We start from the raw sequence: 14,552 nt of genomic DNA on the forward strand, positions 1-14,552 counted from the left end.
AAATACGTGCTATCACGTCGTAAAGCACGTCTTGTGATGGCCGTCCACTGTCGGTTCCCCTTCCCTTACTTTGAAATTAAATTAATTTTCTTTTCCTAAAATGCTTTTGAATCTTTCCTTTTAGTACTCCACTAGTTGCTTTCTCACTTACTAACCCCCAAAACTAACATAAAAATAAATAACCCCATTACAATTACAATTGTTTCAATCATTCATCAAAATAATTTTTATTTTCTCTCCAAATGAGGACACTATGCCCAAACTTGGATAGAGAAGATGGGCTGGAAACAGTGCTGGAAGTTCCCATCCCAGAAGAAATGTTTGCTTCTCCTAAACACAGGACACGGCATAACATGAAATATCACACGGACGAAAAGTCAGCTGCTTCCGTATTTGGTAGCCGAGATGCTGAAATTCAACTCTTGCTCGGCGTTGTTGGTGCTCCCTTAATCCCTCATCCTATCCGTTCTCAACATTCTATCAATACTAAGATCAATGATCATCCCATCGTAAGTTATTATGATTTTCATGTTCACGGACTAAACAATTAACAAAAATTGTCATTTCAATTGATGATGAACCCATTAATTAATTACATGTTGAATTTTGTAATCTAAAACTTTATATCTTATTTACTTAATTAGTAGTATATTTTAAACCTATTCAGGAGGCTTCGATGGCGAAATATATAGTACAACAGTACATAGCGGCAGCAGGGGGAGAAGGTGCTTTGAATTCGATTGATAGTATGTACGCAATGGGAAAGATAAAGATGGTGGCGTCTGAGTTTAGTGCAGGAGATGGTATGGGTTTAAACAAGGGGAATATGATGAAGATCAAAAGTGTGAAAAATGGTAGTGGAGAAATGGGAGGATTTGTGTTGTGGCAGAAGAGACCTGACCTGTGGAGCATAGAGTTGGTAGTTTCAGGCTGTAAAATAAGTGCTGGAAGTGATGGTAAAGTGGCTTGGAGACAAACTCCATGGCATCATTCTCATGCTTCTCGTGGTCCTGCAAGGCCTCTTCGTCGCTCTTTACAGGTACTTACATTATCTCTATTGCATTGATTTGTAACATAACTTGAAAATTGTTTCTTTTGTTGTTTCAACTACATGACTGTATTTTGTGTGATTAAAAGTAAATTTCAACAATGACAAAGTTAAATTATTTCAAAATAAAGAAAATAGGTTAAACTACACATGAATATAAACATTCTTTAGAAAATCAATGTATGTCACTTAAATTCAAATAAAAATTACCAACTTCCTTTCAAAAATAAAAATTAATCCATTTGTTAGTGATGATTTAATACTACAAGTATCAAGTGAAAGTGAATTTTTTTTACCACAAACTGGAGCCCTCTTTGAAGGGACAATAATTGGCAAATAGCTAACTGACAACCATACATGTTTTTTCACTTTGTGTGGGGCCCATGTTTAATTAATCGCTTTAACTTGAACTTGGAAAGTGTGAAATCATCATGAATATGATCAAAATTCCTTTGGTATTTGTATTCTTTTTTACTTTAGAGGTGGAGGGAAGGACCTACTTATAAAGCTGATTGTCATATATTGTCATGGCAGCTTTTGCTTTTTTCTTTTTCTTTTTTGGGGCCATATTCCTAATGAGGACCTGAGTTGTCCTTCCACCAAATCAATGATTGATGTAATCAATACTCCAATTAACATCTACTATGAAAATGTGCCACACATCTTAGCCTTAACCTCTATCATCTGGTATCTAAACCAAAAAGTCAACATTTATATAAAATGATGATTGCTAGTGGCAAGAATATGAATCAATAAATATATTCAATGAAAGAAGCAAATGTCGACTTTTTTTTCCCCTTGAAGCTATTACCAGTCAGCACGTTCTAAAGATGGCGAAATTCTTGGATTAAAAGCACCTAAAATAAAAACAAGACAATATTGAACAAGTATAATTATTTAGTATCAAAATTTACAGCCTAGTGATATTGATGAAAGTCTTTCACACAATAAGTGTGTGGTACCATTCTCTGCATCCCCTGGCCCTTCACACAGTATAAATAAATAATGCATGTTTAGTATTTTGTTTATGTATGAACTCAGGGGCGAAGCTAGGTAGGGGAAATGTTTGGTGAAAAACTATACTATTTTTAGTATATACGGTAGATGTTGAGTCCTTTGACTTGTTGTTTGTAGTTTACTTTTACATATTTTTCACTCTGATAATAAAAATTCTGGCTCATCAATTAGTATGAACTAACTGGCTGCAACTTAATGGTGAAAACAGGGTCTTGATCCAAAATCCGTTGCTAATTTATTCTCAACGTCGATTTGTATTGGAGAGAAGACAGTGAATGAAGAAGACTGTTTCGTACTAAAGCTTGAAGCAGAGCCCTCATCTCTAAAAGCAAGAAGCAGCAGCAAAGTAGAGGTAATGAGGCACACTGTATGGGGCTACTTCAGCCAAAGAACAGGGCTCTTGTTCCAGCTTGAAGACACTCATCTTTTGCGAATTAAAGCGCCAGGAAATGATGTCTTTTGGGAAACAACAATGGAGTCATTAATCCTCGATTATCGAACAATAGACGGTGTTAATATTGCACATGCTGGTAGGACCTCTGTTTCTCTCTTCAGGTTTGGTGAGAACACTGAAGGGCACACTAGAACAAGGATGGAAGAAGTTTGGACTATTGAAGAAGTTGATTTTAACATAAAAGGACTCTCCGCCGACTGTTTCTTACCGCCTAGTGACTTGATGAAAGAAGATGAAATGGGACATGATGTAAACAAGAAGTCAAGGTTGGGATTCAAGACTCCTAAAATAAGAAGTTGTAGGAGAAGTGTATCTAAAATAATGTCTATTGATGAAGAAGATCTTGAAGACTATGAAGCAGATGAAGAGTCTTGAGAAGTTTAATTATATTTTGCAAATGGCATATTTAGTATTATTCTGTGGTCATTTTTGTACATGGAACACCACAGGATATACATATATATGTTTCTATGTCATAAGTATTTCAAATAGGATTTAACTTGTATTACACTAACACTAAAAACAATTTTCCAGTGACTTGGTTGGAAGGTTGTTTTTTTTTACTGATATCATAAGGTCAAATAATTTGCTAATTTGAGCCTACATCTCCTGTAAGTTTTGAGGAAGGATATAGTAATGTCTATGAAGCGAATACATTAACGTTCAAGCAATGAATAAAGAGAAAGAACGGTGACATTCCTATGTAGTATTAATCATGTAACTTCCTCCATATTTTTGGAGAAAATTTCGCTAAAAGGAAGTCTCAAGATAGAGGTGTATGACGATTTTAATGTGTTGTTGAACTTCATTAATGATGAAGACAACAATATGGTTTTGTACAATAGAATGATCAGACTTCAAATATGGGTACAAATTAGGTGCACTCTCAATTTCAAATCAGAATAAGACCTTCCTTTTGTTCCAATTGGGGCCAATGATCAGACAACACTGTTTATAGAATCAACAGATAGGGCCAAAGTGAACCTCCTTAGGGAGTCTATAAACCTACATGAGTCGTGTTTGGAATTGACAAACCTCATCTTACCAACGAAATAATGAAAAGCAGAATAATATTGAAAACAAAAGGAATAAGAACAATAACACTGATGTGGGAAAGGAGAAAACTAATCAGACTAATAGTCAATCAAACTAAGAATGCCATAATGAGTGAAACTCAAACATCCAGCAAGACCAATTTTGAGAATTAAGAGTGATGATCAGCTACAGGAGTCTACAATGACATAACGAGTTGAAGCCTTAGAAATAGGGAAATGTTGCTGAGAGCAGTAAAAGGGGATGAAGTTATTGTTGGGTATATAGCAAGAATTAATGGAATACAGAGGGAAGAAGAATTTGAAAGGTTCTCTAATACTTTAGTAAAAGACATTTCTCCCTCATTGGTGGTGGAAATAAAAGTTAAAGTGTTTAAATAGAGAAACACTTCTACTATTTGTTAAAAGGGTTGGAAAGAGGGACCCCCTCGCGCCGTCGTCGTTGCTCAGCTACGGCTACGACTACGGAAGATGATCAATCGAAACATCTTTCCTGCTTTATTTGAAATTCCCACCGTTGTAGATGATTGTTCTGAAAGGTTGTAACTTTCAGGAACAACTATGACCCTTTGAAAGGTTGCAAACTTTCATTAATGGTCGGCTACGACTTTGGAAAATGATCAATCAAAACGTCTTTCCCATTTTATTTGAATTTGAGGAACAACTATGACCGTTTGAAAGATTGCAAACTTTCATGAATGGTCGTGTGACATGTGAATCCTCATATTTTTTACTTATGAAATTTCTGAACTTCTTCCTCTGCACAAATTTGTTATTCGTGTACTTTATTGTCGTTAAGTTGCTCGCTGACACCATTGTTTTGGATATCAATACACTGGTGAATAGAATCGTTCTATCCCGAGAGGATATATTCCAATTCAAACCTCGGATACTAGAGGGGAACAATTTACTTAAGGGGATACTGTGCATTCAGTGGGTTTGATTTTCTTTCCTTTCTATTTCATACGATTGTTACAAATTATGGTATGTTTTACAGTAATTAATTTATGTTAATTGATTTCTATTCTTCACTACTTGATTTAAACTTTGGAATTTACTATTTCTGCAAAGTTTTTTGTTATCACTAGTATTAATTTAAAATACCGATTGCATAACAGTTGTTACTATTAAAGATCACAATGAGATACATGTGGATTTGTTTGGGGATGACCGATAAGAAGCAAGAGGAAGGAAAAATATTAGAAGTTCAAACAAATCCCTCAATAAAATCTAGGAAAATACTCAGGACAATAGACATTACTCAAATTCTTTAGGAACAGAATACTCCCATTATTCAAAATAGTTTTGATAATTTAAAAGACAAGGTATACTTGATTAAAAAAAAAACAGAACCAACAGGAAGAGATATAGAAAAATACTGAACAACAACATGAAAATTGTAATGACATACCCGTCGCTATAGTTATTTGAAGCCATAGTATCCTTGAATAGGTTCCATGGGTCAAGAATTGGCAAGAAATCAAACAATGAACAAAGTGGGGCAAACTGTCCAGGCTTCGCTATAGTAAAGCCCTCCTTCGCTAGCGACCTTCACAATAGCGAAGGGATTTTCGCTACAGTGAAGTGTTACAATAATTAGGGAATTCACAAGTTAGTTGATCAGGAAGTTAGTTAAACTGTTAGTGTAACTGAATCTGTTAGATAGAATAAGTCAGTTAAGATGTATTCTTCATAAATAAATTGTAATCATCAGTTACAGGGAATATATGAAATATACATATCACTTTCTCTCTTCTTCTCTATGTTTCTCTCTTCTTCTATTCATCTCCATTGATTGAATCCTCGAGTTCTCTCCTGGACAATCTTTCGATCCTCGAATCTTTAGGATCCTGCAATCGAGTTGGGGAAACAAATAATGACAATTCTGTAGCAGAAATTGGGGATTTATGGGATATAATGCAAAATCCGGTAACAGAGATAGGAAATTTAGCTGGTAAGGTCTCATCCTTGGAGAAATTAGATCATGCAGTGATGTAATTGAGGAATCAGATTTCAGCAGACAATCGCAGGGGTACTGTTACATTGGGACAAGGGGTGTTGCTGATGGAAATGATGGTTTAGGGGTTCCTAGGGAAAGGGAAAGAAGTCCTCGCACAAGTAATAATTCCCAATCTCACCAATCGAACTTCAATAGGTGGTCACGAATGGAGTTCCTGAGGTTTTGGGGGGAAGATCTTAGGTCATGGTTGTTCAAAATTGATCAATTCTTTTCCATGAAGAATATTGGTCATGACGAGAAAGTTACAGTTGCAGCTTTGCAATTGGAAGGGGAAGCCATCCAATGGCATTTGTCATTCAAGAAATATAGACCATACTTACAACCACCCATTTAGGGTGACTATGTGAGGGAATTGGTTGAAAGATTCGGTACTGATTTTGATGATCCAATGGAGGAAATAATAAAGATCAAGCAAGTTGGTAGTGTAAAGGATTATCAGTCAGTGTTTGAGAGAAACTTGACAAGGGTGAATTTGTCACAAGAAAATGCTATTAGCTGTTTTATTGGAGGTCTAAAACCTGAGTTGAATATTGTTGTGAAAATCACCAATCCTACTTCATTATATCATGTGTATAGGAGTGCAAGAATGCATGAAGCATACCTACAGGCGATAAGGCAACCTGACCATAATCAACCTCAGATGAATACAAGGAAGTTCTTGGACTAAAGGAATTTTACTAGTAAACCTCTTTTACCTACTCCAGGTAGCAATAATTCCAGCTTTATTAAATGAGTCAGTAGAAGAATTGTGAGCTTAGAGGAGATGAATGAAAAAAGGGTAAAAGGGTTGTATTATTTTTTCACTGAAAAATACACGCAGGGACACAAATGTAAAACTTCTAAATAATTATATTTGTTGGAAGTGGAAGAAGGGGATGAGTTGCAGGATTCAGTAGAGGATCAAGGGAATATCTTGCAAGAATCACAGAGTGATACGTTAGATTTGGGGCAACCTATGGAGCACATGGAGATCTCAATGCATGTTTTAAATGGGTCATTGGGTTTTAGGACTTTGAAAGTAACTGGGTACCATTATAAAATGGCATTACATATCCTCATTGACACTGGTAGCTCTCATAATTTCATAGATTTTGATTTAGTCAAGCAGTTAGGGTGTGAGGTGAAGTCCATTAACACTGAGGTGGTTGCAGCAGCTAATGGAAGTACGAAGGTGGACAAAATGACTTATGTTACTTGGTTGTTACAGGGAGCAGGGTTTGTTGCTGACTTTTTACTACTTCCACTAGGTTCATATGGGGTTGTGTTGGGGTTCAGTGGTTGTTAACATTAGGTGATATCAAGATGAATTTTAGGAGTTTTACAATGGAGTCTTGGTACAAGGGTAGAAAGCATTTACTCAAGGGATCTGTCAGTCAAGTATTAACTTCTAGTGTTGGAAGATTGTCCAAACACTTAGGAAATCAGTCCCAACTTTGCATGATTCAAGTAGTCCCTCAAGGGAGTGATGAAATCAAGGGGCATTCATTGGACAACGACAAACAAGCTGAGGAAAATCATGCATTATTGGAGGTATTATTAGAATTTTCTGTTATATTTGATGATCCTGTTGGTTTACCACCTTCTAGAGGTCTATTTGATCATCGAATTGTACTACAATCTGGTGTGGAGCCTGTGAATAAGAGACCCTATAGATGTCCTTCAGTAAAAAATGATGTTATTGAGGGTCTAGTACAATAAATGTTGGATCAAGGGAATATACAACCTAGTTGCAGTCCTTTTGCGTCACCAGTTGTGTTAGTAGGCAAAAAGGATGGGTCATGGAGGTTATGTGTAGATTATAGAGACTTGAATAAGTCTACTATCAAGAACAAGTTTCTAATTCCTATAGTAGAGGACCTACTGGATGAATTGAGAGGGTCCAAGATATTTTCTAAAATAGACTTAAGGTCTGGATATTATCAACTACGAATGGCTAATGAGGATATGCCTAAAACTGCTTTCAGAAGTCACTCTGGACATTTCGAGTACTTGGTTATGCCCTTTGGATTATCAAATGCTCCAGCTATATTTCAAGGATTAATGAATTCTGTGTTCCAGCAATTTCTAAGGAAGCATGTATTGGTATTTCTTGATGATATATTGATATACAGTAAGACCATAGAAGATCATGTATTGCATTTGAGGTCTGTCTTTTTTAAGATGGTGGAGCACCAGTTATTTGCTAGAAAAAGTAAATGTTTCTTTGGTGTTCGTAGGATTGAATACCTATGTCACTTTATCACAGCGGAAGGTGTGTCTACTGATCCTCAGAAGATCAAAGCAGTTAAAGATTGGCCTGTCCCAACTACTCTTAAGTAGCTGAGAGGGTTCTTAGGCTTAGTTGGTCATTATAGAAGGTTAATCCAAAGGTTTGGGATGATTAGTAGACCTCTCAATGATCTTACAAAGAAGGATAAGTTCAAATGGAATTCCACAGCTCAACAAGCCTTTGTACAATTGAAAGAGGCACTAACTCAAGCACCTGTCTTGGCTTTGCCTGATGCAAGCAAGACTTTTATTGTTGAAACATATGCTAGTAGTTATGGGATAGGGGTTGTGCTTATGCAAGAAGGGCATCATATAGCTTTTATTAGTAAAGCTTTGTCTTCCCGGCATACTACCTTATCAGTATATGATAGGGAGTTATTGGCAATTGTTCAAGTTGTTACTAAGTGGTCTCAATACTTACTAGGTCAGAGGTTTGTTATTACGATTGATCAGAAAGCCTTAAAGTTTCTTTTGGATCAAAAGTTGCATACTAATTCTCAATTGTTGTGGTTGACTAAGCTCATGCCATTTGATTACTCTATTGAGTACAAAAGAGGAATTGAGAACAAAGTAGCTGATGCACTTTCCAGAGTGACTGGAGCTGAGTTTCTGACTTTGATAATTTTACCTACTGATACTGATCTTTTTCAAGCTATAGTGGCGAGTTGGCATTCAGATCAGGAGCTGCATTAGTTAATCATCGAGCTATAGACAGATCCTACTTTCCACAAACAATTCACTTGGTTATAGGGTCAATTAAGAAGGAAAGAGAAGTTTGTGATTAGAAATGCAGAGCTTGAGGACTGACATTATCACCTTGTGGCATGCTGTCCCTTTTGGTGGTCATTCAGGAGTTGAAGCTACCCTCAAGAGATTGTTGACATTGTTTTATTGGAAGAACATAAGGACAGAGGTGAAGGAATTCATTCAAAAATGTGATATATGTCAAAAGAATAAGTCTGATTTGGCTGCATACCCTAGTTTGTTACAACCCTTGCCAATTCCTGAGGTAGTTTGGTCTCAAATCAGTATGGATTTCATTGATGGTCTTCCTAAGTCTATAGGGCATGAGGTGATTTTGGTGGTGATTGATAGACTCAGCAAATATCATCATTTCCTTCCGTTGAAACATCCTTATACAGCTCAATTAGTTGGCTCAAGTTTTCTTGGATACCATTGCCCGACTCCATGGTCTTCCAGATGCTATTACTAGTGATAGAGATGTTATTTTTTTAGCTCTTTCTGGCAAGAGCTCTTTACTTTGCAAGGTGTATTATTGAATACCTCTACGCCTTATCATCCTCAGTTACTGAGGTGTTAAACAAATGCTTGGAAAACTATTTGCGAGGCTACTGTAATGATGATGTTTCAAATTGGTTAGCTTGTTTACCTATAGCTGAGTACTGGTATAACACTTGCTTTCACTCAACCATTCAAATAACCCCTTATGAGGCTCTGTATGGTCGACCCCCACCACTCCACCTTCATAATCTACCAGGTGAGTCAGCATCTGCTGAAGTTGACACGACACTGGTGAATAGAGAGCTCAAGTTGCATCTACTGAAACATCACTTACTAAGAGATCAACTTCGAATGAAGCAACAAGTAGACTCTCATATGAGTGATAGACAATTTTCTGTTGGAGATTGGGTTTATTTTAAAGTACAACCTTATAAACAAGCTACAATATCTCAACACTCTTCCCACAAGCTAGCTGCTAAGTATTATGGCCCTTTTCAGATCATCAAGAGAGTTGGTCATGTGGCTTACACCCTCATTTTGCCTAGTTCAATGAAGATACACCATATTGTGCATGTGTCATTGTTAAAGAGGTGTTATGAGGTTCTTTCCTTAATTTCTTGTCCTTCTACTGTTGATTTGGCTAATCCTAATTGTCCTCGTCGTGAATCTGTTTTGCAAAGAAGGTTGGTTAAGAGAGGCAACAAAGTTGTTGCTCAGGTTTGGTTAAATGGGTTGGACTACCTATTGATGTTGCCACTTGGGAATTTGCTATTGTTCTGAAGACAAGATTTCCTTCTTTTGATCCTTGAGGTCAAGGATCTTTTGTATATGGGGAATACTGTTACAAGCATTCTGAATATTCTAGCTTGGGCAGATTTTCCTTTTCCACGATTGAGGCTCCATTCTAGATGTTGAGTCCATGATTGCGAAGTGATAGAATGTTGTCCAATCCAATTTAGTAATCTATTCCACAGTTGGTTTCCATAAGAACACTCAGCAAATAAGTGATCTATATCTTCAAAATAGGACCTGCATAGCACATAAGTAGGATCAACATTCATTCCCCATTTATTCAGTCTTTCAGCCGTCATCATCTTTCCATGAAGTCATAACCACAACGTGAATGAAGCTTTTCGCCGAGCTTGGTTTTGGAATATAAGTCCCTTCCATCTAACTCATGGTAGAGAAAACCAAATTCAATGGAAAAGAATTGAAAACAAATAATTCACAATTACCCTCCCTTAGCATTCTTCCCTAGCAATAATTAACCTAGGGTTTAACCCACAAAGTTCTACAAAGAACTCACTTTTTGATTTTATGAAGAAAATAGATTACGAAAGGGAAAGATATATTGGAATCACTTACCTCAAGAGAGAACTGCCCTATATCATGAAAGAATGACCCTTGGGCTCCTTTAGTAGAATATGCTAAGTTATGACTAAGATTGAGTGGAAAACTAACTTAAAACATGAACTAAAGTTGCTATACCGGACCACCACTTCACTATAGCAAAAGCATACGACTTTATTGCCTTCATGTTACTGGATAGTGGCTCGATTGCAGGAATCCTAAAGATTCGAGTATCGAAAGATTGTCCAGGAGAGAACTCGAGGATTCAATCAATGGAGATGAATAGAAGAAGAGAGAAACAGAGAGAAGAAGAGAGAAAGTGATCTGTATATTTCATATATTCCCTGTAACTGATGATTACAATCTATTTATGAAGAATACATCTTAACTGACTTACTCTATCTAACAGATTCAGTTACACTAACAGTTTAACTAACTTCCTGATCAACTAACTTGTGAATTCCCTAATAAATGTGGAGATAGTTCATGTGATATGGAATGAAAGAAACACGAGAATTTTTTAGAATAGAAGTCGTGAGATCGAAAGCCTTGCCCGGGAGATAGCTTATACTTGCAGTGCTCGAGCAACACATGATGTAAATAGGTTAATTCAGAATTTCCAATTTTGAGCAGGATGTACTACACAATTGAAATAGTCCAGTTAGAGATGAGTTAGGAGATAGCTAGTTGAGTTTGACTAAGCTATGGTTTTGTAATGTTTTCACTGGTGATTAATAAAATCATGTTAGTTACCAAAAAAAATTGGTCTTCGAGCATGAAATTGTTGGTCTAGACTTTAATTTCGGTATTGGGAAATCTACAACCACATAAAAATAGGTTCCTCAACATATGAACTGTTCAAGAGAAATTAATGAGATTAAAACTCCATGAATGGAATTAGATTGATCATGGAAACCTCCGATTTGATAAAATAACTCGTTAATTATTTGTTAGACCTTTATCAAAGATAGAATTGGGTGAGTTTGAATACGTAAGACCTTTATTTAAGTACGTAGGGTGTTAAGGTAAGCTTTTACTTTGTTTGTATTAAACTTTGAGTGTTCTGAGACATTGATCGAGAAAAAGAAAAGGCTTCGACAATTTAGATTTGAACGTATGAGGTATTGGGAAAAAGAAAAGGCCCCGGTAATTTAGCTTGTTCGCTTTCACTTCGTCGGTACAAGTAGGTTACAATTTATTTGAAGTTAGACTTTGCTTAGTTGCTAATATGTAATGCAGATTGTATTGCATTTGATTAGTCTCCGTACATAGTTGTTGTTCTCTGAAGAAATTAAGTGTTGCTCGTAAGATTTTAGAATGCAATTTATCGAATTAATTATTCATTGATATTATGGAATATAAACTTGTAAATTACTGTACAATTTGATGATGTGATGAATGGTGATATCCTGGTTATTTTATGCTTGATGTGTTTTCCTGAGAGGTAATTGGAGACGTTAGCTGATCTTAGGCATATTAATATGCATAAGCGTCAAGATTAGACCTATATTATAGTGAAGTTTGAGAATAAAATCTCTTATATTTGCATGTTTAGGTTGTAATTATGTCCTTATGCTAACAAATGTGATTAGATACTTTGTATGGTGGAATTTCTTGTGAATGGAGCTCAAATGAAGATGGAATGCTAGGAAGATGAGGTTGAGGCCAAGTGATGATTGTAAGGGAAAAAGAAGCTCAAGAGAGATTCCTGGTAAACCGTGCCACGAAGCTAGGAAAGAAATTTCTCCTTCAACTAGAAGAATGGTCCACGACCAATCTATTCCACACACCTGGGGGCGACATACCCCCCTCCCCCAATTTCTTCTATAAATAGAAAACTTTTTGTGATATTTTAACGTAACAATTCGCAACTCTGCTTTTAGAATTCAAATTGTTCATCGTAAGTGTATGAGATCTAACAGAGTGGTTTCCTACTTGATCATGTGTTTTAATGCCCTTACCAAGTGTAGGAAGTGTATCATAAGTGGTTCAGAGTCATAAGAGACTTCTAGTACTAAATCAAGTTCAAAGTCTTCCTATCGGCAAAGTTATTCACATTAGTTCATACAAGGGTCAATTTCAAATGATCATATCTCTAAGTATATTAAGATTTAGGTGGACGGTGACATCAAATTAAAGGACTATGAGTCTTCTTTCCAATGCCACAAAGTTTGCATTATTTAGGGTTCGGAGTAAGAAGTTATGATTGTTTTATCATAGACACTATCATAAGAGAAATTCTGATATGAGTTTTACGGTCCATGAAAGGATGTACGGTCTGTAAATCAAGGCTGTAAAACCAACTTCAAAAATTGAAATTTTGGTTTGATTTCTACGGATTCGACTACGGATTGTAAATCCATCTACGTCGTTCAGTCGAAGGGGACAGGTTAGCAGCTTTAGGATAACCCGAGCAGTGAAAGAGAAGTAGGGTTCAATCCAATCAATCCTATTTCGATTATACGGCTGGGTTCTAAACCAAAAAAGGGTATTTGGGTCGTAAATAATACAGTGTAATGTTATGAGTTACCTACAAAGAAGAGGAACTAAGATCAAGTTGTCAACATTTGAACACTGAATATATAGACTTAGAAAAAATTGTTATCTACTACTTCTAAAGTCTCCCACACATGCGCCAAAAACTTGTTGCTCTCAAATGTACACACAAGTGTGGTGGTCGTGTAAGTAATATAATAGCTCTTTGAGATCTAGATTATCAAACCCAAAGGACATACAATTAGTTTATAAAAAATTTCACTAATACCCACAATTTAATACAACTGTGCCACAAGAGTTTGATTGATATGTTTATACTAAAATTGCAGGAATTAAAGAATTAGAATAACTGGCAATGGTTCAACTTCAATTTGGTCTATAACAATAATTTGAAAAAATTCAGGGCTGCAGCTCAATTAAGAATTCATGTGTCGTATATCCTCATTGAATTTCAAATTAGTGATTTACAAGGTTGATATTATGATTATGATCTCCTGACATCTAATTACCTATTGTTAGACCCTCAGTGTGATGGTTCGAGCTTGGATAAGGATTTACATGATAAAATTAGTCAAGGTCCAATTACTTCAGTCAAGGTTAAGCTCAAATAAAAGAAAACTTTGACAGTGGCGTGGCTAAGACATGACAAGGGCTGGAAAATATAAGGCATGTGAGGCACTACGTGGCTAAGGCATGACAAGGGTTGGGCAGACTAAGGCAAGGTTGTGATCGTGACAAGGTCGTGGCTAAAAGGAAAGGTTGTGATCGTGACAATGTTGTGGCTAAACAAGTTAAAGGCAAAGTGCTAGACAAGGGTAACGGCTGAGGAGATTGCACCCCAATGGCAAGTTGGGCGAGGCAAGACCAGCGCACATGACTAGCACGTGAGCAGGCACGAGATTGGGAGGCTGAAGGGGATTTTGGCGCCAAAGTTGAAGGCTACTCGCGTGTGCCTCGCACATGCATGGGTAGTTGGGTGAATTCGGTAGTTACTAACAATTGGAGACTTGTCAGCATTATAGATAAGACTTGTAAACAGTCTTAAAAAAGGTCTTTGGTTGAATTATTTGTAAGGCTAAACTATTTCTGTGCTTCTTTGTGGCGTGAGTTTAATACAAAGTTAGGACTTGTTCCTGTGACGTGATTGTGTGTTCTACTTTCGTATGCTTTTCTAGAGTTAATCTAGAAGGTGAGTGAAAAAGTAAAATGTGTGTTGAGTCTAAGTTTTTAGACTGACTTAGTGGGCTATATTGATTTAAGTTGACCCCTAACAACTGGTATCAAAGCAAGATTGTGAAAATGGTGACAAATGTAGAACTAAGAAAGCATTCACGCAGGCTTGAGGCCTTTGTTGGGATGACGGACAAGCGACTAAATGACCCAAATCTAATGGATCTACTCATACAAATTTTAGGCATCAAATAGGAATTTGAAACTTTTTTGTGGCGAGTTGGGCCTAAATAAAATAGATAATAAGGAACAATTGGCAGAGAATGTCAACTTCTGTGAAGCACCAAAGCTGCAAATTACTAGTTTGATGAAGAACAACGAAGATCTTAAAACCGAATTGGTTGTGTTGTATTTGTCTGTCGCTGGTTGTAATCC

At 36.5% G+C, this 14,552-nt stretch overlaps 1 protein-coding gene across 1 annotated transcript; it reads left to right on the forward strand.

Moving 5' to 3' along the window:
- The first annotated feature begins 235 nt into the window (after positions 1 to 235).
- LOC125808429 (uncharacterized) lies at positions 236 to 3,050 on the forward strand. The gene is made up of 3 exons (XM_049488133.1): positions 236 to 509; positions 668 to 1,039; positions 2,274 to 3,050. Exons 1-3 carry the CDS (start codon positions 243 to 245, stop codon positions 2,892 to 2,894), a joined length of 1,260 nt encoding a protein of 419 aa, XP_049344090.1. The 5' UTR covers positions 236 to 242; the 3' UTR covers positions 2,895 to 3,050.
- The last annotated feature ends 11,502 nt before the right edge of the window (positions 3,051 to 14,552 follow it).

Source organism: Solanum verrucosum, unplaced genomic scaffold, assembly GCF_900185275.1.
Source record: "Solanum verrucosum unplaced genomic scaffold, falcon-dt-bn FXZP01000112.1, whole genome shotgun sequence".
NCBI classification, from domain to species: Eukaryota; Viridiplantae; Streptophyta; class Magnoliopsida; order Solanales; family Solanaceae; genus Solanum; species Solanum verrucosum.

Excerpts from the sequence above, each read along its gene's own strand:
- LOC125808429 (XM_049488133.1), top strand. The coding sequence starts at position 243 with ATGAGGACACTATGCCCAAACTTGGATAGAGAAGATGGGCTGGAAACA. Across the intron at positions 510-667 it reads AGATCAATGATCATCCCATC|GAGGCTTCGATGGCGAAATA; the intron begins GTAAGTTATTAT and ends AAACCTATTCAG. Across the intron at positions 1,040-2,273 it reads CTCTTCGTCGCTCTTTACAG|GGTCTTGATCCAAAATCCGT; the intron begins GTACTTACATTA and ends TGGTGAAAACAG.